This window comes from Camelus ferus, chromosome 3 (genome assembly GCF_009834535.1).
Source record: "Camelus ferus isolate YT-003-E chromosome 3, BCGSAC_Cfer_1.0, whole genome shotgun sequence".
Classification (NCBI taxonomy): domain Eukaryota; kingdom Metazoa; phylum Chordata; class Mammalia; order Artiodactyla; family Camelidae; genus Camelus; species Camelus ferus.
The window spans coordinates 449,378-477,372 of record NC_045698.1 but is presented as its reverse complement, the minus strand read 5'-3'; the positions used below and the strand labels follow the sequence as shown (position 1 = coordinate 477,372).

At 60.3% G+C, this 27,995-nt stretch overlaps 2 protein-coding genes across 3 annotated transcripts; one reads left to right on the top strand and one right to left on the bottom strand.

Annotated features, from left to right (window-relative positions):
- Nucleotides 1–234: 234 nt before the first annotated feature.
- Nucleotides 235–4,533, bottom strand: LOC116662832 (translation initiation factor IF-2-like). Its single transcript, XM_032477359.1, has 5 exons — nucleotides 3,859–4,533; nucleotides 3,462–3,641; nucleotides 2,905–3,223; nucleotides 1,627–1,738; nucleotides 235–1,242 (listed from the first exon to the last, which is right to left on the bottom strand). Exons 1-3 carry the CDS (start codon nucleotides 4,531–4,533, stop codon nucleotides 2,951–2,953), a joined length of 1,128 nt encoding a protein of 375 aa, XP_032333250.1. The 3' UTR covers nucleotides 235–1,242; nucleotides 1,627–1,738; nucleotides 2,905–2,950.
- On the top strand, nucleotides 4,351–27,995 carry TPPP (tubulin polymerization promoting protein). 2 transcript variants are annotated; one of them, XM_032469240.1, is made up of 4 exons: nucleotides 4,351–4,439; nucleotides 18,497–18,814; nucleotides 24,082–24,235; nucleotides 24,356–27,995. In XM_032469240.1, the coding sequence occupies exons 2-4, from the start codon at nucleotides 18,498–18,500 to the stop codon at nucleotides 24,548–24,550; spliced, it is 666 nt and encodes a 221-aa protein (XP_032325131.1). In that variant the 5' UTR covers nucleotides 4,351–4,439; nucleotide 18,497; the 3' UTR covers nucleotides 24,551–27,995. The 2 variants fall into 2 exon arrangements, with proteins under 2 accessions (XP_032325131.1, XP_006179423.1); XM_006179361.3 differs by lacking the exon at nucleotides 4,351–4,439 and adding an exon at nucleotides 16,813–17,804.

Here is a 27,995-nt window from a genome sequence, read left to right as displayed (position 1 = left end):
TCAAGAAATCAGTCATTTAAGTTACAAATAATTAGTTCATTTGTGTCCCTTTTTTCAGATTCCAGATATAGTGATGTCATGTGGCACTTTTCTCTCTCTGGCTCACTTCACCTAGAATGACGATCTCCAGGTCCATGCATGTTGCTGCAAATGGCATTACTTTACTCTTTTTTATGGCTGAGTAGGATTCCATGTGTATATATACCACAGCTTCCCCATCCAGTCATCTGTTGATGAAAAAATGCATCTTTATGGCATCCTCAGTTAAAGAAAGTAAGAAAATCGTCAAGAAACTAGAGAAAGAAAGTGAGCTTGGAGGTGAAGCGTGAGCACACAGAAGGATGGGGCTTCTTGGAAACCAGGCCTTGAACCAAAAGCAGGGCTGACTGCAAGAGTCCAAGGCTAACTCGGGGGCTCGGGCAGAAACGAGCTGAACTAAGGCTAAGAGCTTACACCGCGTAGGTTTCTAGGCTTCAGAGTTTAAGATCGATCCAAATAAGCTCACGAACAAAGGCCACAAAGAAAACACACCAATGTGAGTGGGAGTCAAAGGCGACAATAAAGGGGGTTTAGGCCCAGAAGCTTCTGGTCTGGAACTGGAAATGCAGAATATTCCATAGGATGCATGATACATTTAAATGCAGGAAAACCCCGAGAATGAGCCACAAGAAGGCTTTCTACGTGTCAGGAAGGTACGTAAGAGACCCAAACAGCTTTCAGGAATAAATACACCTGTTAAATTAAACTTAACAGCTAAATTAAACAGCAGATTAAACACAGCCGAAGAAAGAATGATTAAACTGGAAAGTAATCCTAAGAAATTACTCAGAAAGCAGACGCAGGAGAGAGGGTGAGAGATGGACAGCATGAAGGAGAGGTTAAGCACTGGAGGACAGAATGGGGCCTAAGACAAGTCTGGCTGGAGACCAGGGAGACAAGAGACTGTCTGGGGGATTCTAAGAGATGCTGTGGGCGTTTCCCTGAAATAACACGGCATGACGAGCAGGTGCAGAAGGCCTCATCTATAACCAGCTGCACAGATAAGAAATCCACTCCTGCACATCTTTTAGGGAGAGGCAGACACCACAGACAGTGTGACTTTAAAGGCCATCAGACAGAGGGAACATCACCTACAGAGGAAGACCGACGGACAGCAGCCTTCTCGACGGTGAAAACAGAAGGAGCGGTGCACGTGTGACAGAAAGTAGCTGTCAGCCTGGACACGTGTACCCAGCAACGTCTCTTTAGGGAAAAGAGCAAACCCCACATTTTTAGATAAATAAAAGCTGAGTTTACCACTAACAAATCTGCACCAAGGGGACTTTGCAAAGATAAAAACCAAGAAGGAACAGATGCAGAGCAAACGTTGACAGAAGCCAACAGGGACGCTGGAGAAGTGCTTTCAACACACCCCTCACCCGCGTCAGGCCCCTGGACTGGGAAAGGAGTGAAAATGCAGATTTGGACAACACAGCGAATGAGCCGGGTCCACCAGGCGTCTGCGGGACACTGGACTCCCTTTTTAGGAAGTGTGCCCTCTCCTCAGGCACGCGAGTGGGGCCATTTCCCAAAGCAGAGCCAGCGTAAGCCTGCCGTCCGGGCGCAGGTGGGCTGTGTCCCCCGCACCTGCTCTGCTGCCCTTGCTGTTTCCACAGCCTGTGCTGAGCAGGGTGGCTGGGACACCATGCTGAGTGTCCCCCACGGTCCTTATGTCCAGGGTTCCTCGAGCTGCTTGCACCTGTGGTTTACAGTTTACATCAAATTTGGAAACATTCTGGCCATTGTTTCCTCTAGCATTTTTTCTGCACCCCCAACCCTAGTATTTTCTCCTCCTCTTCGAGGACTCGGATTAAACATGTAGGCAGTGGCAGCTGTCCCTCAGATCCCTGATGGTTTTTTAAAAATTCTCTTCTCTGCTTCACTCTGGGTAGCTGCATTGCTGTGCTGCTTCAGTGCCTAATCTGCCAGGCATCCTGGTCAGTGTGTTTTTCTCATCTCAAGCCTTGTAGTTTTCATCTCCATGAATTTTTTTTCCGTAGGGGGAGGTAATTCAGTTTATGTCTTTCTTTAGTCTTAGAGAAGGTCCTGGGGATTGAACCCGGGACCTCGTGCATGCTAAGCACGCCCTCTGACTTCATGGATTTAATCTACGGCGATCTCTCCCATGTCTCTAACTCTTAGCACATGTGGAATAAGTCATAATTCTGTCTTACTGCCCTGTGTCAGTTCTGGGTTTGCTTCAAATTAGAACTATCTTCTCATGATAGGTCTTATTTTTTTGCTTCTTTGCACACCTACTAGTGCTGATGCACTATGTGGTGATCACATTTACCCTTAGGCCCTAGGTATTTCTATATTCTCACACATTTTCTTGAAGATTGGTCTGAGATGCAGCCTGGCCTCTGTGCCTTGCTGCTGAGAAGTGTAGGCAAGCCCAGGACAGAGCTCAGACTGCAGCTGATCACCCCTCCTACGGAGCGGTGCCCTTGCACAGGTTTTGAAAAATGGATTAAACGCTCACCTCATGGCTAACACAACAAGGGGAACTTAACAGTGAGCAGTATTTCTCGTTATTTCATTTGCATTGTTAGTAGTAACTTCCAGGCAATGGTGCTGCTCAGAGCCGTGTGGGACAGTGAAGGCACAGCCCAGCTTCGACCTAGTCAGGACCGCCACTCATGGGGAGCAGGACCCAGGTGACTTTGTGTTTTCCCTGTTTTTCCGACTCGAGGATTTTGTGTTTTGTTTTTGTTCGTTTTTTAAATTTTTTTTCTGGTGGAGGAGGTAATTAAGTTTATTTTTAGGGGACGCACTGGGGACTGAGCGCAGGACCTCCTGCATGCTGCGCGTGTGCTCTGCCACTGAGCTACACTCCCCCCACCGACTCTAGAGTTGTGGACTTGCCTGCTTTCCGGAGTGTGCAACTTTCCAGGGAACGAGAATTAGAAGCCTAACTTGAGCCAGTTTTGTGCAGAAGTAGAAGCCAGAGGGGTTGAGTGGAAGGCACTGGGACCAGGACCACATTGGTGTTGGTGGGGTGAGCCTGCTCATCCTTGGTTCCCGAAGAGTCAGGAAAACCCGTCCTCACGGACAGCAGCACGCATGGCCCCTTCTCTGGTTCAGCTCTCCAGCTTCCTCTGCTGCCTTCGCCGGGCTCCCTGGCTTGGCTGGAATCTTGGGCGTAGACAGGAGCTGCTGCCGGCACTTCTGATTCAGATGAGATCTGGGAGCAGGGCCAGGTACAGGGTGGGGGCCCGGTCCCTGCAGCCAGGACCGAGGACAGAGCCTGCAAGAATGCTGTGGGGTTGGTGGTGGTGGGTGGGCTCTGCAGCTGGGAGGGGAGGGCAGCCTCCACTGGAGGGGGTCCCGGAGGATAAAGAGGGAGGCCCTGCGCCCCAAGTCCCAGCTCTCAGCATCAGTCCCTCCCGTCAGCCCGGCCCCAGAACCTTCCGCTGAGCAACCTCCTGCCCAAGGATGGGACACTCCCTCGCGGCGCAGAGCCTGCCTGGTGGGGAGGGGCAGCAGGTGTCCCGAGAAAAGAGGAGAAAAGGGAAGAGACAGGACTGCGGTTTTCTCACGGGTGACCCGCGGAGGCCCATGTCGTACGCAGGACTGCAGGCCTCCAGCTGGAGTTGGCGGGGCTGTGGGGGGGGGGGGGGTGCGCAGCCGCCGCTTGTTCCGGGGAAGACGGCCCAGCTGCGCACCGCGCCTAGTGCCCGGCACGGATCCGCCTCCCCGCCTCGGCCCGACCCCACCCAGGCGCTCGCCGCACGCTCCTGCCGTCCACCAAACTCTCGGGGAGCGGCCGCACTTCCCGCCCCACCCTGAGCCCCCTCCGTTGGGGCCGAGCCCCATTACCCGGAATCCCTGTGTTGGCCCGCGAGTCTCCGTGGAGAGGCCAGTACCTGGTGGCCCCGCCTGGGAGGCCCATCGGGGAGCCCATCCACCCACCCGCGTCCGGGGTCCCGGGGGGCCAAGTGGGCCGCACAGGCACCGCCCCCGCCCCGCGCCGCGCGGAGCTGCTTGGCCCCGGGGCCCGCGCCGACCCGCCTTGTAAGGCAGAGGCTGCGCTCCGGCTGCCTCAATCGCCCCGCGCTCCCGGGCGGGAGGGGCCGGGGCGGAGCCGCCCAGAGCGCGCAGGGAGGGCCTGAGGGGCGTGTCGGGTGGGGGCCAGTGGGGGCCGGCCAACAGGCCGCGTCCTCCAATGAGAACGCGGGCCGGGCAGGGCGTGGGGCTGTTCAGGCGCGGAAGCGGGGAGCCGGGGCGGGCCAGTGGTGGGGCCTGGCGGGTCTGGGGCGGGCTAGAGGCCGGGGGCGGGGCTGGCCGGTCTGTGGGTGGGGCCGACGGGCTGGGGGCGGTGGCGCGAGCGCAGGCCGGGCACCGGGTCGCGCGCGACCGAGTCGCGGAGGCGCCGCCGCTGCAGTCGCCGCATCTCCGAGGTAAGTGGCCGCGGGGCTCGGTCTCGGGGAGCGGCGCGCAGGACCCGCCGCTTCTCCTGCCACCTGCTCCCGCAGGCCGGTGCGCGCCACTCATTCCCGGAGCGCGCCCGCGCCCCTTCCCCAAGGCCCAGTGCCTCTGTGCGCCCCGCGCCCGGAGCTTGCAGGCGATTCGCCCGGCGCTCTGGCCTCCGCGGCTGCATCGGGGCGCGGGTCTGGGGGCGCAGGAGCGCGGGCGGGAGTGGCCGTCGGTGCAAAGGACAGGTTTATAATTGGGCCCTGAATGAGGAGGCGCTGTGGCCTTTCTTCGCGTCGGTGCGTAACGCGGCGGAGAGCGCCCGTTGCAGCCCCTCCCCTCTCCGTGTCCACCGACATAAACACTGTTCCTCAACGCCCAGGCCTGGGGTGGTGGCTGCTAGCCAGGCGGCGGGAAAATAGGGCTTAGAGGGTCTGAAATGAGCCATTGTCATATGGCCCGAGTTTTAGGAGACCTAGGGCCACAGGAAGGGCTGTTTGTGTCCAGGGGCCCAGAATGAGCGTGTTCCTTTGGCGGGGACTCTGCCGCCCCTCTCAGGGTCTCAAGCCCCTCTCAGTCGGCATTAGCTTTACAGTTCGTGATCGGCGCAGGTGAGAGTGTCAGACTGCGGTTTGCAAATCCAGAAGCTTCCCGGGAGGGGTGTTATGTTTTCTTATCGCGTGTGGGCACAGAACCCGCAATCAAGATAAAGAGGTTGGCTGCCAATATATTTTTTCCACACCCCTCTGGGGACCAGTGCCCCGCTTTTGAAGGAGGATCCTGAGGAACCCTTTATTCTGCGGCTTCAGTTACGTAAATGAAGCCTTGAAGTGAGGTGGGAAGAAGCCCCGTTTGGCTGCCCTCCCCAGACTGTTGTTTTGATAGGCGAGCTGTGTTCTCTGAAGATGAGACACCTTTTAGGAGAAACTGCCTATGCAGTCATCCGTCTGCATGTTTATTGGCTAATTTGCCTGACATGTATTGGATGCTTGCTGAGTCCGCAGGGGACGCCGATAAAAGGGCCTAGCTCCCATGGCCCCCACCACTTGCCAGCCTGCCAGGACTCCCCATGGCTAGGCTCTCAGGGAGGGCAAGCTGGGGTGGGGGCCTCCCCAGAGCCCAGGCCAGCCCCTGCCGCCTAGGAGGTGGCCAGTAAACCCTGACCTGAATTCCAAGTGCACTGGGACCACATCCGGGGATGGAGCCATGGGGCTGGAGGTGGGGGGTGCTTGGAACAGGCCGGAAATGGGGGGAGAGAAGGGGCCAGTGAGACAGGCGGTTTGTGGCACCTTAAACCGGACTCCGTGATTCCTTCTCGGGCATCAGCCCCTGTTCCCACCACATAGTTGGAGACAACGGGCTGGGTGATGGCTGGGGGCGGGGGGCGGTGTTGCTGGTGAATCTCTTGGGAGCGTCTGCAAAGTGCTTGTCACTCAGTCTGTGTTTTTCTGGAGAAAGGGGCTGTGGCTTCAGTGATTTCCAGAGGGACCCATGACTCAGAAAGGTACCATGATTTAAGAACCATATTGAAAATTCCTCTCCATCTTTTCGGAATCACGAAGTGATGGAGATCAGAGGAAGCTGTGTTGGCGTCTCCTTATCTCCTCGGTGTGTTTGGCTGATCTTTCTGAATCCTTTGAAGTTGCAGTAAATAAACTGTTTTAGCTACATACAAAGTTATAGATGCTTGTTGTGGGAAATGTGCAAATCACAGGAGAATTTCGTAAAGAAAATTAAAATCACTTACCACTGATTGAGGTTTAAGAGGAAGCTTTGAGCAGCCAAGCTGTCCTCCGGGGCAGCGTCCACGTGGCTTCCCTCCCTGGTGGGCAGTGGAGCTACTCCCTGCAGAAGAGGCTGAGAATTAAAAGCTTCCTCGGGGAGAGGCTGTGCTGACTTAGCGCCAGGCCTATTTATAGCTGGTGATGTTGCTGGTGAGGCTGGAGGAGCATGTACAAGAGATGCCATCTGGGGCTACTGGGGCCATGAAGCCTGCACTTTGAAGCGTCATGTCCTCCTTGGCCGGGAGGTCCGTGCCCTGAGCCTGGCCTGGCACTGTCCAGAAAGCAGGCCAGACCGAGGGGGCTGGGCACTGAGCCGAGTCCACCCAAGCCCACAAGCCCTGGACCAGGCGGGCCTGGGACCAGGCAGGAGGAGCAGCGCTGCCGCTGTCCCAGCGACAGAGGTGTCCTGGGAGGGCAGGCGCGGAGCTGCCTGGCGGGCCTGGCCGCGTCTGGGGCTCTGACGTGGTCTCTCTCCACTGTTGACCCCCCCACCCCGAGACTAGCCTCCTCTTCGGGTGAAGAGGTAGCCGTGTGTCACAACCCGTGGGATCCCCGCCACTGCACCCGACCATGGCTCAGCAGCCCCTCTTCAAGAGGAAGCTTCCTGAGCGGCAACTGCACATTAGTTCCTGGAAGTGGCTTTGATTGGCCCTTTTGGCGTCACAGAGGGGGCGCAGCCCCCAGGAGGCGTGTGTGGGGGAAGGGCAGCTCCCCCAGGGCCGTGTCGCACTGTCTCCAAATCTTGTTTCCTGATAGGGAGGCAAGACTGGTTCCAGGCCCAGATTTCCCCTCTAACTGGGCGGCAGCGTGCGGCGAGGCTCCCTGGAGTCTGAAGTCTCAGTGTCCAACCCTGAGGACCTTCTTTGATGAAGAAGTGTGAAAAGTCTTTCACAGGGCGCAAGGAAAGGGCGGTGCTTTGACTTTGGCACCGAACCAGGGTGTCTTCTGCGACCCCTTCAGCAGGGGAAGTGCGAGCTCGCCCTGGGAGAGCGGCTCATGCCCGGGTTCCTTTTTCCAGTCAGAGCTGTGGAACGGAGGGCGGCCCTCGCCTCCCTTCCAGTCTAGAAGTTAAGACCCCTCGGAGCCCTTTCTCGGCCCCCCTCCACTCCCTCTGCACAGCTTCTCTGTGCCCTTGGCATGTCCCCGGTGTGTCCCTAGTCTCTGTCTCCTGCCCTGGACCACATTTCCTGAGGTCTCATCCTGTGTCCCTGTTGCACCTATTTGTTCAACAGATATTTGTTGACACCTGCCCAGTGCCAGGTGAGCCAGCCCAGGTGAGCCAGCGCGACCTCCGCCCTAGGAAGCTCTCACTCCAGCGAGAATGCCACAGAAGCCAGCATTCTCCAGGCGACCTGGTCCAGGCCTTACACATCGCCCCCCTGAGTCTCTGCGCCTGCGAGGTGCGGGCTGCAGACCGAGCCGCTTTTGTAGGAAGACGGTTCACCCAGCTCACCTGGGCCTCACCTCATGTCCACCAGGCTTCGCTGGGTGCTTGGTCCCCAGGTGTCCCCAAGGCTGCTCCTTCTGGACCCTTCAGATGCAGCACAGAGGCTGCCAGATGCGGTGGCTGCCCGCCCCTGTTCCTGGGGAGGCTCTGCCTTTGTTGTGGCTTACCACCTGAGCGCGTTTCCTGGGCCTGCGGTTTAGCGCCGGACCGTCAGTCCTGTGACATCGCAGAGCTCTGCTGTGCTGGCCGTCCTCGCGATGCGTCCCCGCGGGGAGCCCGCCCGCCGCAGTCTCCAGGCCGGCTGTGTGGGTGGTGGGTTTGGTTACTCCCTGTTTTCTGGCTCCTGTGCACGGGGCTGCTGAGCCTTCCGGCCGCTTTCTCTGCAGAACCGTGCAGGTGACTCTGCTGGGCAGACCCCGGGAGTGGAGGGCCGGGGCCCTCGGCGTCCCTCTCTCCAGCCCGGACGTGCCGGCAGCTCCCCGAAGTCGGGCTGGCGCCTGCGTTTCCGGCTTACGGGGCAGAGCCCCGCACCCCCCACCGTCGCTGGGCGGCTGGAGTGCTGGGGCCCTTCTAGCCCCCTGGCTGCGTCTCCAGAGCTGTCATTCTTGCTGCCTGCCGTGCTCTCTGTGGATTCTGGAGACAAGCAGCGTTGCCACGTGCCGCCCACCTTCTCACTCCCTCAATGATATTTTTTGGTGAACAGAAGTTCTTAATTTTAATCTGGTGCCATCCCAGGACCTTTTCCAAGGAGGTGGTGGGTTTGTGTCCTTTGTAGGGAGCCTTCCCCACCCCCAGGACGTCAGATACCCTCAAGCCTCACCTTCCTGAGGTTGCCTTTCCTGCAGCCTGAATGTTTACCTGAACCTGCATGAGTTTTCATTTTCCCCACGTGTCTATTCAGTCAGCCCATTTACTGAGAGCATCTCTTCCCCCCGTCCCTGCAGGGCACCCCTGTCGTAAGCCTGTCGCTGCACGTGTGTGGATGGATTGGGGCTCTCCGGCCTGGTGGTTTACTCTCTGTCCTTCCACCGGGACCACACACCGGGCCGTCCTCATTTCCAGGACCTCCTGGCAAGTCCCCAGCAGGGGCAGACCCTCCACCTGCCCCTCCTTCAAGATCTCTGGTTTATTCATGGCCCTTTGCCTTTTCGTATGTGTTTTACATTCAGCTTGTCTCAATACCCAGACATAAGCAGTTTTGGAAGTTTTATTTGGATTAAATTAAAACTGTGGATGAATTAGAGATAATTGATATCTTTGTATGTTACGCATGAACCAGCATTCGTAATACTATTCTTTCAACAGTGCTTCAGTTTTCTTTGTCGACTGTCTTAACCATCTTTTGTTTCTTTTGTTACACTTTTTAGTAGCTAATTGCTGTTTCCTCACAATATTTTAGTGGTGTACTTTTAAATACCTTTTATTGTCTGTTTTTGCTGCTACAAGGACGTAAGATAGAGTTTTGTGTGTTGACCATGTATCCAGAGGCCTTGCTAAACTCACGTTGATTTCAGCAACCTTCCTGGGATTGCACAGCCATGGAAACTGCAGATAATGCGAGTTTCATTCCTTCCCCTGTTACGCTTGTATCGTCACTTCCTTTCCTTGCCTTGTCACTGACGGTGCGGAGAAGTGGTGATGTGGGCCTGCGTCCTCCTCTCACTCCAGCTCGAAATCTTTCAATAGTTTATTGTTAAGTATGATGATTTTTGTAGTTTTTTTAAGGCACTCAGTATCAAATTAAGGAATTTCCTTCTTTTTTTAATTTGCTGAGACGTTTGATGGTGAATCAATGCTGAACTCCATCAAATGCTTCGCCTGCATTTATCAAGACGGTGACCTGATTTTGGGTCTCTGTTCTCTTATGTGATGAAATATATTGATTAATGTTAAACCAACCTTGCATTCCTGGCATACGCCCAACTTGACTGTAAGATGTTGATCTTTTTTATCTCTTACCAGATTCAGCTTTTTAGGATTTTGTGTAGTGTTTTTGCATCTTTGTTCATAAACGAGATTGGCATAAAATTTTCTGTCCTTGAGCTGCCCTTACCAGGTTTTGGTACCAAGATTATTTTAGCCAAAATGAGTGGGAGGTGGGGTGTTTCATCTTCTGCTCTTCTCTGGAAGAATTTGTGTAAGACTGACATCATTTCTTCTTTTAACATAAGGTAGAGTCTGCTGGGGAAGCCGTCTAGGCCTGGAGTTTTCTTTGTGAGAAGAGTTTTAAACAAGGATTTGAGTCCTTCATAATTATAAGAATTGGTAGTAATTATAAGAACAATGATAAGAGTATCTATTTCTTCTTGTTACCTTTTGGTAAGGTGGCTTTCGTTTTGTTCTTAGAATTCTGTGTGTTTCATTTACATTATCAAATGTACTGGATTAAAATTGTTCATAATATTCTCCTACTGTATTTTAATCTCTAGGATCTATAGAACTTGCAGGGACGTCCTCATTTTCCATTCCTATGCTGCAGTTTTGACCTTCTCTTTCTTTTTCTTGATTAACGTCCCCAGTTGATAAATTTATCAATTTTATCAGTGCTTTCATGGCATTAACTTTTGAGGTTGTAGGCCTCTGTATTGTAGATTTGTTTTCCGGTTTATTAATTTTTACCTTTATCTTCATTGTTTCTGTCGTTTCTGTCCCTAATTTGCTGAGGTTTCTTCTTAACTTCTTAGGTGGCAGTTGACCTGCCTGATTTTCATGTGTGTACACAATACACACACACACACACGTGTGTGTGCACACACATTTCCACCACGTTGAGGTGTTGTCTTGGGATATTTCCAATTCCCACACGTTCTTTTTGCTGTGTTGAATCTACTGTGCTGTGAAACCCATCTGCCAAATTCTGAATTTTAATTGTTGTGCTTTGGGGGCTGGAATTTCTAAGGTGTTCTTTCTTCAGAGCTGCCTCTTACAGCTCCCAGTTCTTGGCTGGAATTCCTCACCTTGTCCTTTTCTCCTTTGCACATGGCGTGCACTGCCCCTTGCTTCTCTGCACCCGGCACTCAGTTACTTTAAACTCCATGACTGATCCAGCGCCAGTAACTAGCACCTCTGGTCCTTTCTGTCTCCCGAGGTCTCTGCGAGTTCCTGGTGCTCCCTGCCCCCCCCCCCCAAGGGCTGGTTATTTTTTTATCATGTGTAGATGCTGTTATCAGAAGAAGTTCATAGCAGTGTTTTCTGTTTCCAGGAGCAAGCTCTTCCGCTGGAGTGTGTGTGTGTGTCCTGCCGTGTTTGGGGCTCCAACGGTCCAGGTCCCCTGAATCCAAGTTGTGGGTTCAGAGGAGTGGATCTGACCTGTCCCCACCCTCACCCACATGGTGGCCCTTCAGGGACAGCCATCCAGCAGGCTCAGCCCGTAGGGCCCCGTAGCCCTTGTCCTTGCCCGCGAGCAGGGCTGGGCTGTCCAGGGTCCCCTCTCCCCAGGGGTGTTGGGCTGGCCTGCACCCTGGGAGGCCAGAGAGCCTCCTCATTGGTCTGGGGGCTGTTTCCCATGCCCTCCACACCTGCCCCTCACTGACGGTGTTTGCACGTCCTGCCTGTGTCTGCCTGTCCCCTCGTGGGCTGCTCGGGGCAGGAGGAGCTTTGAGGCCTGAAGGTGGATGCTGTCCCCTCACCTGCAGGCTGGTCAGACCTGGTTGGCGGCGTCCAAGGTCAGGGAGGTGCCGCCCTTCTCCGCAGCGCCTCTGCCTCCATGTTCCTGTGGGCAGCCGGGCAGCCTCCCAGGTCTGGCCGCAGCTATGAGCGGACTCCCTGTTGTCCGGGAGGCTTGGGGCTGGCCCTCGGTGGCTGTTTCTGTCCGTTTGGTCTCGGGCAGCGTCCGGGCCTGGGAGCAGAGCCCTACAGCTGCCCCAGAACCTGGCTGTGCAGACCCGCAGCAGCGGCTGGGCACCCTCGGTCCGGAAGAGGCCACGGGCACCCACGTGCAGCTTAACTTCTCGAATTAACGGATTTCCTGTTGAGAGTCTCGGTGTCCACCTGGTAGAGACACTCCAACCAGAGGCCACAATGGGCATCTTGGGGGCAGGTCCCTCCTGAAAGCCTCTCCTCTGGGGCCTCTGGAACCCACCCGCCTAGACCCCTGCCCGGCCTCCCTCCAGGCTCTGTGCCACCTCCCAGGGCTCCACTCATCTGCCTCTGGAGCTCTCTTCTCTGGGGGAGGGACCCCTTCTGGTTTCCCTGCTGTGGGAGGGTCCTGGGGCTACTGTGACAAAGGACCATAGAATGTTGGCTTAAAACAACAGAATTCATCCTCTCCCAGTTCTAGGGCTGGAAGTCTGAGATCCAGGTGTGGCTGGGCCACTCCCTCCCTGGGCTCTAGGCTGGGTCCTTCCTGCCTCGTCCAGCTCCTGGTGCTCCAGGCGCCCCTGAGCTCGTGGCCGCCTCCCTCCAACCTCTGCCTCTGTCTTCACGTGTCTTCTCCTCTGTGTCTCCTCTTGCAAGGTCACTGTTGGATTTAGGGTCACCCTCATCTGGAGCGGTCCCATCCCGAAGTCCTTAACTTGATGACGCAGCAAAGACCTTTCTTCCAGACAAGGTCACGTCCACAGGCTCAGGGCTGAGGGCGTGAGCACACCTAGTCCAGGGCCACCATTCACCCACTACTCTTGCCCCTGTGTGGGCCCACGTGACCCCCAGGTTGGCCGCACTGCTGTGTTCATGGGGTTGGTAAGGAAGGCGCTGACAGACAGTAGAGGCCAGGCTCTGTGGCCGGGGGACTGGGGCCCAAGATGTGGCTCATGGGAGGCCAAGCATCTTAGCAGAGTGAGTCCCCCCAAAACTCTCAGCTTTGTGGTGGCCCAGAGATGTTCCTGCTGTTGAACAGGAACCAGTTCTCCTGAGGGGCGGGGATGACGACCCTGGGGGCCCTGTGGCTGCAGTTGGAGACACCCTAACCCCCAGCCCCTTCCCCACTTTCCTTTACTGGAAAGGCTCCTAGGTTAGGCCACCTTTTGAGGATCGAAAAACTGTCCTTTGTTCTCCCCACCACCTCCCACCATGTCCTGATCCCCTCCCCCACCTGCCCAGCCATGTCCCAGGGCAGCTCCCAGGACAACACAGGATGGAGGATGGGCCATGGCCTGCCTGCAGGTGTAGGGGGAGCCTCGGGAAGATGCCGGCTTTGCCCCAGGAACAGGGAACCATGTGGCTGTAATTGTGGTTCTCAGGCTGCTCTGAGGGGCAGGATGTCCCAACTCTGTGGGCCCTTCCCGGCCAGTGGTCTGAAGCTGCGTGGCCAGCACCTGAGTGGCATCCGGCTCAGACAGCGCGGCCGGCCCATCCTGTCGGGATCTCCACAGGGACTGTGAATGGAGGTGCTGGGGGTGGCGGGGCCATGTCCACGCCGGATGGACTCCTGAGACCGCCTGTGCTCCGCATTCAGAGAGGCTGCTTTGTGCCTGCTCGGGAGGCCCTCGCTGCCTGGGATGAGTGGTCATTCACATCGAGTGTGGGGCAGCAATGGAGTGGGTGGCCGTGTTGTGACCTGAGATGTGCACAATTGCCAGAGGGCTGCCTTGTAGTCCAAAGACTGACACGAAGAGCTGGTGGTGCGGGGCGGGTGACAGGCAGGGATATGGGCCTGGGACGCCCTGGTTCCCCTAGGGCCATTTACGAGGAGGCTGTGCCCTCGGCAAGGGCAGCCCCGGGGGTGAGGCCAGCCCGAGGCACTGGGGGCCTGAGCCCTGTGGACGGAGGGGAGCAGGGAAGCAAGCTGGCAGTCGGCGTCCATCCCCCGGGCTTCCAGCCACTTGGTCTTTGCAGTCACTGTCCCTGCAGAGGACCAGGTGTGGGGCCAATGCCTGCACCTGAAGGGCCTCGCAAGGGTCGGGGTAGGGCGGGGTGTCCCTGGACCAGCTGACCAGGCGCCCCCTCCTCCGTGGGGGGTTTATTTGGGGCTGTTCCACAGTTCCTCCAGCCCCCTCCCTGTGCCCCTGTCCTGGGACCAAGCCCTGACAGCGCATCTCAGAGGCTGGGCTGCCCTGGGGCTTGTAGGCCCCACACCTGCTCCTCCTCTGCACACGGGGAGAGAGGCTGGTTCAGCTGGTGTTTCCCAGAGGGGCTCCCTGGAGGCGGGGGCAGGAGGAGGGTCTCACAGCGCCCGGGGAGGTGGTGTGGTAGGGCTGGAGAGGGTTCCCTGCTCTGGTCCCGGCCCAGACACACTCATCCTGCCACATCTGACACCATCCTTAACCCCCCACCCAAGTGCTCGCGCAGCTTAGCCAGGCCCCCTCCAGTGAGGCTGGGCCATCCGAATGTGCCCAGCCCTGCCTGGGAGGGCCGTGTGTGGATCTGTCTGGTAACATCCAGCAGCTGCGGGCAGAGGCAACAGAGGACACAGGAGAGGTGAGAGGGCTGGAGGATGGAGGGGCCTTGGGAACTGGAAGGCATCTGCTTCCCAAGGGACAAGGAGCTGGGCCCCACTGGCCTGGTCGGATTACAGAAGTGCCCACAGGTGAGTGTAGATTATGGGCAGGGTGAGGGGGCTGTGTGGACACTGGGAGCGAGGTGCTGAGAGCTGGTTTGCGGGAGCCAGGAAGTGGAGGGGCATTTACACCTGTGGAAGGAGGAAAACACTCCATCTTTACTTTCAGGGCAGACCCACATTCTGCTCCAGGAAGTGGAACTGGGAGAAGCTGTTGTTGCCTTTAATACCACACCTGGCCCAGCTCACCGACACACCTGGCCCGGCTCAGACACACCTGGCCCGGCTCACCGACACACCTGGCCCGGCTCAGACACACCTGGCCCGGCTCACAGACACACCTGGCCCGGCTCACCGACACACCTGGCCCTGCTCACCGACACACCTGGCCCGGCTCACCGACACACCTGGCCCGGCTCACCGACACACCTGGCCCTGCTCACAGACACACCTGGCCCGGCTCACAGACACACCTGGCCCGGCTCACAGACACACCTGGCCCTGCTCACCGACACACCTGGCCCGGCTCACAGACACACCTGGCCCTGCTCACAGACACACCTGGCCCAGCTCACCGACACACCTGGCCCGGCTCACCGACACACCTGGCCCTGCTCACCGACACACCTGGCCCGGCTCAGACACACCTGGCCCGGCTCACAGACACACCTGGCCCGGCTCACCGACACACCTGGCCCGGCTCACCGACACACCTGGCCCTGCTCACCGACACACCTGGCCCTGCTCACAGACACACCTGGCCCGGCTCACAGACACACCTGGCCCGGCTCACAGACACACCTGGCCCTGCTCACAGACACACCTGGCCCTGCTCACAGACACACCTGGCCCTGTTGCAAGCACATCACTACCATGGGTTTCCGGCCTCTCTGGGGGAAGAGTGCTGGTGTGTATGCAGAAGCTGTGACCGTGATGTGTAGGGTCTGTTCTGGGTAACCTTTTCTATAGGTTTGGCTTTAGGTAGTCAAGTCTTAAGGGCCTTGCCCAGGAGAGTCATTCTGATACAGGCCTCACCCTGGTGCCTCTTTGGAGCATAGGCAGCCCATGAGGGAGAGGTGGGCGGGGGGGACCACGTGGCATCTGAGACAGCCCCGCCCCCGGGTAGGACGGTCCCTGGGGCCTGATGGACACTTGTGGACCAGGCTCCCTAGGCCCGCAGGTCCTGCAGCTCCTGGAGCTCTGTGGTCTGTCACTCCCCCTCAAGGCCTGCCCTGGCCTCTCCAAGCCTCCTTTGAAAATGCGAATCCAGTAATACACCCACTGTGAGCACTTCATCAGGCCTCTCCTCCTGAGCCCTGGGGTTGCTGTGCCTCAGCAGGACCTGGCCAGCGGCACTCTGCGCCGGCCCCCTCACCTCACAGGTCTGTCCACCCGCTCTCCTGCTCATCCCTCCTGCCCGGAGAGCAGGTGCCCCTTCCCCTGTCTGCTGCTGGGCTGGCGCCTGCATTTCACAGGCCCGTCCCGGGCCTCTGGCCACCTCCTCATGCTGGGGTCCTCACCCTCTGTGCCCCTCCTCCTCCCTCCCATATAGGCACACACCCAGGAGTCCACGGTCTGTGCAGGGAAGCAGGTGGGTGAGGGCCAGGAGAGAGACTGGGTTTTTGTCTGGGAACCTGGGTGTTGAAAACTGGAACGTGAATTTAGTCTGTGGGGGCCTCCCCAGGCTGCCGACAACCCTCACAGTGAGGGAGCTGGGCATCCAGGCCACTGTGCCTGCAGCCGCCAGAATGACACCTGGTGCAGGGCACAGACCCGGGGTGCAGGGCACACAGCCCACACCTGGGAGGCCCTCCCTTTAACACTGCCCCTGGCGGGCTGGCATTTTGTCTCTCTGGCAGCCTCTTCTACTAAGTGACTTTATTTCTCCTGACAAAAGTGGGGCAGCGCAGGTGGGAAGGGGGGCAAGAGCAAGCCCGCCCCGAGTTTCCCCCAAACCTGTGGGGGCAGGAACGTGGCGGGGGGTGCTGCCTCCCTGGGGAGGAGTCAGACGGAGGGGCAGCTGGGAGGGAGGGCCCAGCAGGCCAACGTCAGTGAGGAAGGGTCTCTCTGGGCACCTGCGTATCCCAGAAACCTCTGGCTGAGTCCCCATTTCTTTCACAGTTAAGCTTATTCTGTCATCACAGAAACAGCACAGGGGTTCAGTGAAGCAGCTCAGGCGTGGGAAGCAGGAGGGCGGAGAGCGGAGGCTCGGGTGTGGGGCCTCTTTCGCTGCTCACCCGCCTCCTGCTCTTCCCTGGACGAGAGTGACCGTGGACGTAGGGTCTCACTCCTGCTGTTTTTGTTAAAAGAATTCAGTGTGTTGTGCTAAGGTAGCACCTGTTGACAGTGGAGGTGAGGGCCCCGGGCAGGAGCTCAGCTGTGCTGAAAGCAACGCCCCGCGACTCCTAAGTGGAGACCCACCCGCAGCCCAGGTCAGCGCCGAGGCCGCAGCTCCTGGGGTGCGGGTTCTGAGTGGCCGAGCCCGGCTGGGGCTGGGCGGATTCTGCTCCTCCCCCTCGTGAACCCCGTGTGGTTCCGTGCTGCCCCCCCACCTCCGGCCAAGACCCTGGCATCGCCAAGATCCTGGCCCACGGCCCCCTCCTCTGAGATGATCTCATCCGCCTGAGTTTCTGCTCCGAGCACTTCCGATCCGACCCATTTGTTTACTGGCTTATTTATCACCTGTGCCCAAGCAGGAGGCCAGCTCCAGTGTTGGATGGGTAACTTGTGGTATCTTTGAGTCTTTCTGACTTTGTTTACGGTGGAGGCTGATGGCCAAGCATGTTAGAACTGTGCGTGGAGCACGGGTTGTCAGCTGGGGGCATCCTGAGCGGGGGCTGTGGGTGCGCAAGCACTTGTGGGGTCCCCCGCGGCCCCCTCTCTTCCTTCTTCTCAGGGGCCCTGGCGCCCAGGTGCTCAGGTGACCCGTGGGCGCCCCGAGCGCAGGCTCGGCCTGGACCCCTGCGTCCTAACTGTCGGCACTTGTAGGATCTGCGTAGTCGAGGACATCGTGGGCAGAGCTCCCTGCCACCCAGCTGACCTGCGCCCGCCTCTCGGCCTCTGCTGCTCCTGCTCCACCGTCCTGATGGGAGGACCCCCGAATCTGAGGCTCAGAAAGTGGTCCTCACCAGCCGTGTGCCGTGCTCACCAGCCACTAATGCTTCCAGTGATTTCCCAGCAGCATCTGCGACTTGGGCGTCGGGCGCCGATGCCCGAGGTGAACTCAGGGCCAGTCCCACAGCAGCTCTGGTTTCAGAGAAATGGAGCCGAGATAACACCTGAGCAGTTCCGGCGACACCCAAGGCGCTGGTGGCCTTGGTGACTGTCCCTGGAGAGCACTCTGCGACCTGGCGGGTGTGCCCCCTGAGTGACGGCACCGCCCTGGGGACGAGAGGAGCCCTGGCGGTTCTGGGGTGACTTTCTCACGGCCCTGCTCCTCGCCTGCCCCGCCCTCGAGGAGGGGAGCAGCAGGCGCCCTGGCCCTGTGGACGGTCATCTGTCTGACTGCTGGGGGACTTGTGGGCGCTACGACCGGCACGGCCCTCCGGACCCCCTGCTTCCTCTACCCTGACTTGGACCTGAGGGCTTCCAGGGAAGCTGTCCCAGCCTGGCCCTGAGCTTGTGCCGGTCTGCGTCTCTCCTCCCACTGACCCCACAGTGGTTCTCAGTGAGGCCCCTGCTCCCTGTGAGTCAGGCTCTCAGGGTCCTGCCCCGGCCACCAGCCGCGACTCTGTGGGCACGGTGCTCAGCCTGGGCTCCCCAAATCTGCCAGGGTGGATGGTTTCTGTCTCCTCAGCCCCACGGGGACCCAGCTTTGGGGTTTCACTGAGCTCCCAACTTGAGGGCCCCATGTCAGCCTCCCCCGCGGCCTGAGGCCCCCACCCTGGGCCTGGGGCACAGCTGCGCTCAGCCTTCAGGGTCTGCACAGACCCCCACCCGTGCCTGGGGCCTCTCTCTCCCACCAGCACCCAGCTTGGCCGTCCGGGTGGGGGCGCCCTGGTCAGCAGGCTCCGCCCTCGAGCGGGGGACAGCGGTGTGACCTGTTCTGGGTCCCCTCCCTGAGGACAGTGTCACCCCATGGATGCCGGGAAGGGTGTCACCTGGGGAGTCCCCAGGGCAGGAGTGCCCGGGCAGCACCAGAGAGGGGCCCCGAGCCCCGTGGCTGAGGCTCTGACTTAGGGGACGCTGGCGCTGGAGGGCCACGTGTGTCCAGAGCAGGTGGATGCTCACCAGCCCGCGGTCCTGCAGTTGCTCTGCCCCTGTGGGGCCCGAGGGCTCTGCTGTGACATGCGCTGGTGGCCTCCTGTCCACAAGTGGTAGCGGGGGGCCTTGGGCAGCTGCTGCAGAGGGTGACCGCTTGTCCCTTCCTCCCAGCAGGATGGCTGACGGCAAGCCCAGGCCCGCCAAGCCCGCCAACAAGACGCCCCCCAAGTCCCCAGGGGACCCTGCCAAGGACAAGGCGGCCAAGAGGCTGTCGCTGGAGTCAGAGGGTGCTGGTGAGGGGGCGGCCGCTGCGGGCCCGGAGCTCAGCGCCCTGGAGGAGGCCTTCCGGAGGTTCGCGGTGCACGGGGACACCAGGGCCAGCGGGAGGGAGATGCACGGCAAGAACTGGACCAAGCTGTGCAGGGACTGCCAGGTGATCGACGGCAGGAGTGTCACCGTCACCGACGTGGACATCGTCTTCAGCAAGATCAAGTAAGCGTGCGCCAGCTGCACGGGGCCGCAGGGCTCCGCAGCCCCTCGGAAGAAGGTGCCAGGAGGGAGTCTGAACCAGGAAACGCCAGAGCGGGGCGGGGGCCCATCGGGTGCTGGGGGGCAGCTCTGAGAGGCGGGGTGCCTGGGGCGCAGCCGGGAGCCCGACCCACTGTGCGCTCGCTCAGCCTTGGGGGAAGAGCGAGGGTGGCAACCTGGGCTCCACTGGCTCCCTGGAGACTCAGTGGCACGCGTGGGTGCTTGTCCGCGCTCAGCCTCTCCTGGGAGCACGCCAGGCGCTCTCGCGTGCCGTCCACACCTGTGACCACACCCGAGAAAGCCCACTTGACGCCAGGCCCTTGTTGCTGGGAACACGATACGTCCAGACACGTGCACTCACGTGTGCGCACATGCAGATCTCACGTCTCCACACCCTTGGTCGCGGCTCGTCCAGAGGATGGACGTTCTGGTCAGGCCCCGGAGACCCCGTGTGCAGGAGTCACGGGCAGTGGCGGGACCCGGGGGGTGCTGGCACCCCATGACTGGGCATGGGGAGGGGGGCCCTGTCTGGCCCAGGCCCTGCTCCAGAAGGTGGACGTTTAAGGCTGGAGGCTTGGCTCTGGACTCTGAGGCACAAGGGGCTCCAAGCTGCAGAGCCCTGGACTGCTCTGGACCCCCGGCATCTGCCTCAGCTCACCGCATGGACACCATCTGGGGAAGAGGGCATCTGCAGCCCCAGTCCAGCGAGGGGTCGTGGCTACTTCCCTGCTGCCCTCCTGCAGCCTGGACTGCCTGTGGGGGCCCTGTGACCTTGTGTCCCGCCTGGGAGAGCCCTGTCTGCGGGGAGGGTACCCAGCCCTTCCAGGTGTGCAGGAGTGAGGGACCTGCATGCACGCCCTTGTCCTCAGGAGTGGGGCCACGGGGGGCTGGGCCCTGGCTGGGGTCCCCTGGGGCGCCAGGTCTGAGGCCGGTGGTGGGTGGTGGGGCCTGGGACCCTGGTTGCTCCACGTGGCAGCCCCGGCAGAAGCGCGGCACTGTGGAGCACGGACTAGGGCAGCTGTTTTGTTTGGTGCGGTTGCCGTGGCTCCGCGGCCCTGCCGCCCGCCCGCCCGGTGTCTGCAGCCTTTGTTTGGCCGTCGTCAGGGCAGCGCTTGCTTGTTTTGATGTTACCATGTGTGAAGTTCTAAACAAATTCTAGCCGCTCTGCCCGAGGCCTTGTTGAAGACTATTGTTTCCAGGACAGGCGCTCCCCGTCCGCCCCGCCTCCCGGCCCGAAACACTAATTACTCAGACTCTGTTCCCACCAGCAGGAGTGTCACTCTGACGGGGGCAAAGGCGGCCTTTCCTGGCCGTGCACCTGCCGGCTCTCTGGGAGCTGAGTGAACGGCAGCCACGTCCGGGTTGCAGGTTAGGAGGATGCAGGCCATTGGGGACGCTGCTCCCTCGTGACACACAGGCCTCGGTGTGGGCACGGCTGCAGCAGGGAGCTCGGATGTCAGCAGAGACCCAGGCCTGGAGCCGACACCACCCACCACACAGGAGACGCCCCGCCTGAGCGACTGTGGGTGGCAGGTGGGGTGGGCAGGGCTCTGTGTCATGTGTCATCCCAGACATGCCAGTGGGACATGCGTCTCCACAGCCTGGAGCCTGGGGCGGCACCTGCTGGGTGCCCGGTGCCAGACTGGGAAGGCAGCGGTGTGTGGACCCTTGGACCCTGATCCCAGCTCCTACTGCTGGATTGGGTCTCAGTGTCCTTCTTGGGGAGGGGGGGTGGCGCCCGGCGTGTGTGCCGGGGACAGGGCCGGGGCAGGAATCGGGAAATGCCCGTCAATGTCCATGTTGGACGCTGCACACGCGGGTCGTACAAGAGGGTGACCGCCCCCAAACACCCAGAGCCGGTTTTGCTGACCTCAGGTGCACCTGCCCCTAAGGCCCAGCCTGCCCGAGGCTCACAGGGGTCGGGGGAGCTCAGGATGTGCTTTCCTGCTCAGAGCCACTGAATGCTAGCGTCACAGCTGCACATCACGGCTCGGGCCATCGGCAGCCAGGCCTGTAGTGGGAGCGGCCTCTTTCCAGGCTCCCAGCAGTGCTGTCACTGGGGCTCCGGGCTAGTAGGGGAAGGCCAGGGAGGGGCGCCCGCGCAGCAAGAAGCTGGTGTCTGCCCGCTCCCAGGCCTGGCAGCAGGCACGTTCCCCAGGCTGGGCTTCCCCACAGCCTCCACCCTCACCCCTGCTGGCCCGGGGCTCCCCTTCCACACTGTTTCCTGCTCTCTGGATGGGTTGTCCGGGTCCCAGCTTCTGCTGGTTGGGGGACCTGAGAGTCAGCTCTCTCCGACTGCCGAAGTGGCAGGTTATCTATGGTGACCAGAGGGGCCCTTGCTCCATTCTGGGGTGTGTCGGCCAAAGTCCAGGGGCCTTTGTGGTGTTGGCCCTGGAGGCACAGGCGCCTGTCCTTGGAGGGCTGTGCTGACCCCCCACCCGGGCCCCAGGCACCCCTGGCTGCCTGCACTGTCCCCGGGTGACCTGCAGAGTGGCTGGCCCCAACCCCGCCTGCCCTGAGCTGGGCCTGGAGGTCTGGGGACGGGGCCTGGGAAGCACTGCTCACACGGCCTCGTGTGTGACCGGTGACCCCGTTACTGTGGGATTGGCTTTCGGGCAGAACAGCAGCCTTCTGAGCAGGGTGCTGGCTGCCCTGGCGCTGAGCTGAGAGAGGAGGGGGTTTGGTGAGGGCACACCCTCCAGTTGTGTGGACTCTGGAGAACAGGACCGCCCTGTGTCCAGAGAGCCGTGTGAAGTGACCGAGTGTCTCAGGGAAGAGATCGGCATTGTCACCCGCGAACTTCCCAGTCGCTGCTCTCAGCAGCGGGCGGCAGGTCCCCGAGTGAGAGCTCCCCGCCAGCCCGGACTGGGCTCTGAGATCCTGCCTGGTGGTCATGGCAGGGACATGTGGGGACACCAGGGCTGGCTAGGTGGAGTGGGTGGGTCAGGGTGCTGGGCTCACATGTCCCCTCGATCTGAATGTGGCTTCTGATGGAGGCCCCATGGCCGTCTCCCCCCCCCCCTCCACCGAGTGACTCACACTGGTGGCGCCTGGTGCTGCGGCGCCCCGCGAGGGCTGCGTGTTCTGGGCTGGTCACCGGGCTGGCAGTCAGGCCGGGCGTCCGTGAATAGAGACAGGAGCGTCTTTGACGACCCAGGACAAACAAATGGGCCAGGGCCGCGGAGGGCCAGTGACCAGTGGGGCCTGACAGGTTCCCCGCCCATGGTGATGACTGAGCCACGCTGCCTGGGAGGGTCCGCCCTGGGACCCAGCCGGCCCGCACTGCTGAGGCTGGCCTTTGCCAGGCTCAGTGGGTCTGATGAGGCCTGCGGTCCTTGTGGGACAAGTGTCCCTCCCGACAGCCATCCAGGCCTATGGGCTCCGTCCCTGCTCCTCTCCCGCGGGGCCTCCCTGCAGCCAGGTGGGCTGTGTCCCCAACTACCTGACGTCGGCATGCCCCACGTCTCCAGACGTGTCCAGTGTGTGAGAGAGTGCCCACGTGAGCTGGCGTCATACTGAGGTGTGTTCGTTGGTTCACGGCTGGTGGACACCTGGCCTGGTTCTGAGCTCTGGTGACAACAGAACACAAGCGACGGGGTGGGAACACGCACAGGGGCACGTGTGAACTCGCTTTCACTCCTCTTGACGAGACCGGTCGGGTCGCAGGGCCGGGCGTGCGCACGACCTTTGTAAGAAACTGCCAAATGCCTTCCCAGTGGACGCCACGTTGTGGCCCAGGGGCCCAGCCCGCAGCCTCCACACCAGGGTCGTCGTTTACCCCCAGGCTCCTCCCTTGCCCGCGGCTTTAGCCCGATCTCCCTGACGACAGGGACGCCGGCGCCCTCCATGTGCTGGCCGCACCCACAGGTCTCCTTTGACGAAGTGTCGGGCCGGACCCTCCCCCAGCCTGCAGTCAGGTTTTCCTCACTGTTGGGTGTGAGAGTTCCGTGCTTACTTCAGACGAGAGCCCTTGGTGGGGCTCTCCTCGGTCTGCGGCGTGTCTGTTACTTCTCCTAACAGTGTCTTCTGAGGCGCACAGTCTTAAAAATTCCGGTCAAGTCCAATTCATGTTTTTTCTTTCATGGACTGTTTTTTGGTGTCGCTTCTAAGAAATGTCTGCCTAAGCCAAGGTCACCAAGGCTCTCCCAGGTGTCCTTTCCGGAAGTTCCAGTTTGGTCCCACACTACGCGCAGGGCCGTGGCCACGTGGTGCTAGTCACACGCGGTGCGAGGCACAGACAAGCCCTTTCCTCACGTGGCTGCTGTGGCCTCATCTGGTGAAGAGCCGGCCCCCACCCCCTGCTTCTGCACCTTTGTGGAAAACCCAGACGTGGGCCCGTTTCTGACCGTCCCGTCGCCAGCCTGGCGGCTGTCCTGCGGCTTTGCAGACTCTTGAGGCTGGTGCCTCCGTCCCCTGGCTGTCGCGGGCCCTCTGGGCACCAGCGCCGGGCTGTCCTCCAGTCCTTGGCTCCTGTGGGCAGTCCTTCAATAACGGTTATGACCCAGTGTCCCTGGGGGGCCTCCCCACACCTTCACTTCCTGTAAAACTGTGAAATCCTCACTGAATGGATTAGCTGGGGAAGATTTGGTCAAAGTGGCAAAACTGTTTTCCAGTTAAAATGATCAGATATGAAGAGCCAGTGTAGAGCTGTTTTGAAATTGTGGGGCTGACTTACCAGGGTTCTGGGCAGCCGCAGACCATGTTTGGGTGAGCACTGCTCCCGTGGGCTGGCGCCGGTCGCCCCGGCGGCGTTAGCGGTGGGGCAGCGAGTCCCGGGGAGGGGGCCCCCATCCTGTTTCTGTGTGGTGACCAGGCCCCCACCCACGGGTGACCCCTGCACAGGCCGGTGGCCCCTGCGCGGTTGGAGTCTGACGAGCTTCTCACCGACTTTCCCTCTGGATGTCCATCTCTGACCGAGGCCACACACACCTGTCTTAGAACCAAACGAGGGTGTTCAGTCATTTTTAAAGGACATGCTTCCTTTAGGCTTTTTTCCAAGACAGTTTGTATTTGCTGCCGCTGCTGGTGGTGACCGACTGTCGGGCGTAATCGCTAGACAGGGGCGGGGAGGGACGGGCATGCTCTTGGCTGCAGGAGAGGCAGGGTGGGGTCCCCCAAAGCCACCGGGTCCTGAGTGGGGGGTGCCCCAGGTCGCCGGGTGATCGGGTCGCAGCCCGTCACCGTGGGGGGTGTGGGCCTGGCAGGCGCCCCCTGAGCCCCTCTCCCCGCAGGGGTAAGTCCTGCCGGACCATCACATTCGAGCAGTTCAAGGAGGCGCTGGAGGAGCTCGCCAAGAAGAGATTCAAAGACAAGAGCAGCGAGGAGGCCATCCGCGAGGTGCACCGGCTCATCGAGGGCAAGGCCCCCGTCATCTCGGGGGTGACGGTGAGTGCAGCAGGTGCAGGCAGGTCCAGGGACGGAGTGCAGAAGCGTGGGCCGTGGCGGGGCCCTTGGGCTGACTCTCCCCGTGGCTCCACTAACCGCTCCCACCCTGCTCTCTTGCAGAAAGCCATCTCCTCGCCCACCGTGTCGCGGCTCACGGACACCACCAAGTTCACGGGCTCCCACAAGGAGCGCTTCGACCCGTCTGGCAGGGGCAAGGGCAGGGCGGGCCGCGTGGACCTGGTGGACGAGTCGGGCTACGTGCCGGGCTACAAGCACGCAGGCACCTACGACCAGAAGGTGCAGGGGGGCAAGTAGCCGGCGGGGCCTCCTCCCGCCGCCCGGTCCCCGCAGCCTCTCACTTCGTTACATTCCTGTGCTCTCGGGCAGAACGTGGATGCGGGGCGCCAGCCCTCCCTCCTGCCCAGACCCCAGCTTTCCTCGACCCCAGCACTCACCTCTTCTAACACACCTGCCTCGTCCCTGCTGGGAAGTGGACAGACGGCCCTTTCCCAAGTGTGTCCCGGGGCCAGCCTGCACCGGCCATCTGGTGTGCAGGCAAAAGGGGCGTCTTCACAGAGCTGGTGGGACAGACCCGGTTGAAGCTGTGCTGACCTGCTGACCCAGGGCCGTGAGGGCAGCCGGGCCAGCGCACTAGCCGGCAGCACCAGCAAAGCGGAGGGAAACCTGAACAGGACGCCGCCGTGTCTGGGGGGTCCTGTGCAGGTGTGGGGGGCTGGGCACGCCGGCACACGCTTGCACACCCACGCACACATGTGCACACACACACACACAGGCGCGCACACCTACAGACCAGGCCTGAGCCGAGCCAGATGACCGGTCAACGAAGAAAAGAAGCCTCCTCAGTGACCAAAGGGGACTCAAAGTGTGAAGTTACAAGGTTTTAAAACAGAAACCTGGGGCAGTTCATTTCATTTTGCTTTTCTGAGAAAGAATAAGAAACAGTGACTGCGTGTTTATCGTCAGAATGGCTCAGGGAGGACTCAGAAGACCCATCTCTGTGACCAGCTCTCCCAAGCAGGGCAGGCGGACGCGCTGGACTCTGGGCCTTAGTGAGGCTGCAGGTCACCTGGCTGCTGCCTCCTTCCTCCTCCCGCTGCTGCAGCCCTTCCAGCCTCTTTGGAGTCTCCTGAGGGGCCTTGTCCCTCCTCTCCAGCCCCGAGCACAGAAACTGCCTGCTGAAACCAGGCCAGGGAAGGGCCCAAGGCCGGACATGTCTGTGGGGTTTGGTTTCTCCTAGAGGCCAGAAGCTGCAGTGGCCCCTCGGCGACGTGCCCATTTGTGTGAACATGGCCACAGCCTGGCCTGTGACCCACTGGGCCCTGTGGTCCTGGGAAACGCCCAGGGTGGCAGGCTGTTGAGGGGCACTGCCTTTCCTGGCCGCCCCCGGGGATGGTGGTGCCTGCACGGGCAGCTCTGTCCCGAGGCTCTGGGGCTCCACAGCACGTGGCACCAAAACCCAGGGAAGGACGGGGTAGCAAGCTTCCCGCGCCACTTCGAGGGCGTGAATCACTCTTGTCTGGGCAGTTCCTAACTTGGGGACACTAAGGTGCCCGGCTAGTCCCCCCCACAGCCGGGAAGCAGGCCCCAGGGCTGGGGCAAGGCAGGTGGGATGCTGGCCCCCACCTGGCTCTTCTCTCCTCCCCTGGAGACCAGAGTAATGTATGAATGCACCTGAAGACGACCCCGAAGCTGTGGAGTGTTTGGACAGTGAGCTGACCACGCGCCGGCCAGTTCCTCATCTGTGGTCTTGGAGAGGGCTTCTCCCTGGGGCCCGATCATCTGCCCAGAGGCTGCGAGTCTCCTGGTCCAAGGCTGCTTTACTCCCCTGCCTGCCCAGTAGCGCGGCCCCACCGTCACAGCTGTCTCAGAGCAGGACACGAGTCCAGCCCTCAGTCCCAAGCCGCGCATGCCCACAAGGGCAGGGAGTGGCCCCACGCTGCTGCTCAGGGAGGGCTGTTGCCTCCTCAGCCCTTCTAGCCGGGTGGGGACCGGCCTGCCAGGAAGCGCGTGCAAACTGGGGCCTAAGCGAAAGAAAGGAGGCAAGCAGTGTCCGGGGGACGCATCCTCGCACAGTCCACCCACACCGCCCGTGCAGGCTGGAACGAGCTCTGGGACGCGTCACTGCTGGCAGTCACCGCAGCACCTCTCCTGCAGTTTGAGAAGGAGGCTGGGTGCACACAGCGGCCCCCAAGACATCATCCCTGCCCTGCGCTGGCGGCCCCGGGGGCTGGGGCGCCTTCCCAGGCTTCCTTCTCAGTCGAAGTGTCGCTCTGGGAACACCGTCCCGGCAGGGCAGGAGGCTGCCCGTCGCAGCCTCCGTACCCAGCCTCACGGGGCTCCCCGGGCTCAGGTGCCACAGCCGCACGGGCGGCAGCGGCGCGTCTTTGCTGCATGTCTCTGAGCCCCGTCCCCAAGCTTCTACTAACCCGCCCAGTCAACTAGAAATGAGATGTCTGCCGTGAGGACAGGCACCGCACAGCAGGCTGGCCGGGGAGCAGGCGCGGTGCAGCCAGGCCAGGAGAGCGGGAGAGGTCTGAGCACGCCACCCCCACGACACCGAGTCATCCTGTTGGCACCGTAGGACTCCAGGCAGGGGTTCGTTCACCAGAGCGGAAGTTCAAGCTGTGTAAGTTTAGAACACTATAGGAAGAGGTCTATATTTATACTGGAGTATTTTTACACCTCGAAGACCCTCAGCCTTAAGGTTTGAGGCAGGTGCCGTGGAGTCAGGCAGAGGCACGCAGGGGTCCCCGCCTGTGCTGCCCACGCCCACGGCTGGGCGCTTGGGGCAGGCCGGGCGGCCCCCTGAAGCACCAAGTGGACAGAGGCTCACAGCCCCGAACCTGGGCCTGCTCAGTCCCCAGCTGTCATAACCACTGAACGCCCCCCCCCCCCCCCGCACTTCATCGCCTGGGGCTGCTTCTGCAGCTCTGTCAGCCATGGGGAGGGGATAAGTCACAGGCGCCTTGGCCCACGAAACCTAAAACCTAAGTCACAGGCACCACCTGGCCCCTCGCAAGGAAGTCGGCTGGTGCTGGCCAGCCCCGAGGACCCAGCCAGTCACTTCCTCCTGCACAAGCTGGCACACCCTGTCCTGCAGCACATGCAGGCGGGAACACCGTCATCACCTGTTCCGTACGGCACAGGCTGACAATTCAGCTGTACTGTGAAGTCACCACAAGGCTAGAACGTCCTTTCAAGTCTGACCCTGAATAGCTTCCCTCACTGATTTACTACTGAACACTCTGTGAGATCCCATGGTTCAGGGGTGTGGCCTTGGTCCGTGGGCGTGTGGCTGGCGGTGGCCCCAGGCGGTGGTCGCCCTGCACGTTGAGATGCTTTAGTTAACTCTTCCCAAACCAAGCCAAACAACGTTAACGCATGTAACTCAAACTTGAAAGGGATCCTGTGCTACTCGTTTGTACTGTTTTTTCAGGAAAGGGAGATAACGTGTGTATATACATGCGATCTATTTTTGCACTGTTTTCTTACTGTTCGGGAGCGATGAGGGCATCACTCTGTGTTGATGTCGGGGTGCTGTGCCCTAGACCCACCCTCACCAGGAACTCTGGGGGCATCTGTGGGGCCAAGGCAAAGGGTCACCTGTTCAGAGTTGCTGTCCAGGCCTGGCTTGCGAACCTGCAGCGAAACAGCTCGTGTCTGTCTCCACCCCTCGCGTGTCCCCATTGTTAACACTGTGTCATCCTGGTCAAGTGACAAATAAAGGTGTTGAATCGTG

Excerpts from the sequence above, each read along its gene's own strand:
- LOC116662832 (XM_032477359.1), bottom strand. The coding sequence starts at position 4,533 with ATGAGTGGCGCGCACCGGCCTGCGGGAGCAGGTGGCAGGAGAAGCGGC. Across the intron at positions 3,642-3,858 it reads GGCCAACACAGGGATTCCGG|CCCCGCCAACTCCAGCTGGA; the intron begins GTAATGGGGCTC and ends CCCCCCCCACAG. Across the intron at positions 3,224-3,461 it reads GTCCCATCCTTGGGCAGGAG|ATCTCATCTGAATCAGAAGT; the intron begins GTTGCTCAGCGG and ends CCCTGCTCCCAG.
- TPPP (XM_032469240.1), top strand. The coding sequence starts at position 18,498 with ATGGCTGACGGCAAGCCCAGGCCCGCCAAGCCCGCCAACAAGACGCCC. Across the intron at positions 18,815-24,081 it reads ATCGTCTTCAGCAAGATCAA|GGGTAAGTCCTGCCGGACCA; the intron begins GTAAGCGTGCGC and ends CTCTCCCCGCAG. Across the intron at positions 24,236-24,355 it reads CCGTCATCTCGGGGGTGACG|AAAGCCATCTCCTCGCCCAC; the intron begins GTGAGTGCAGCA and ends GCTCTCTTGCAG.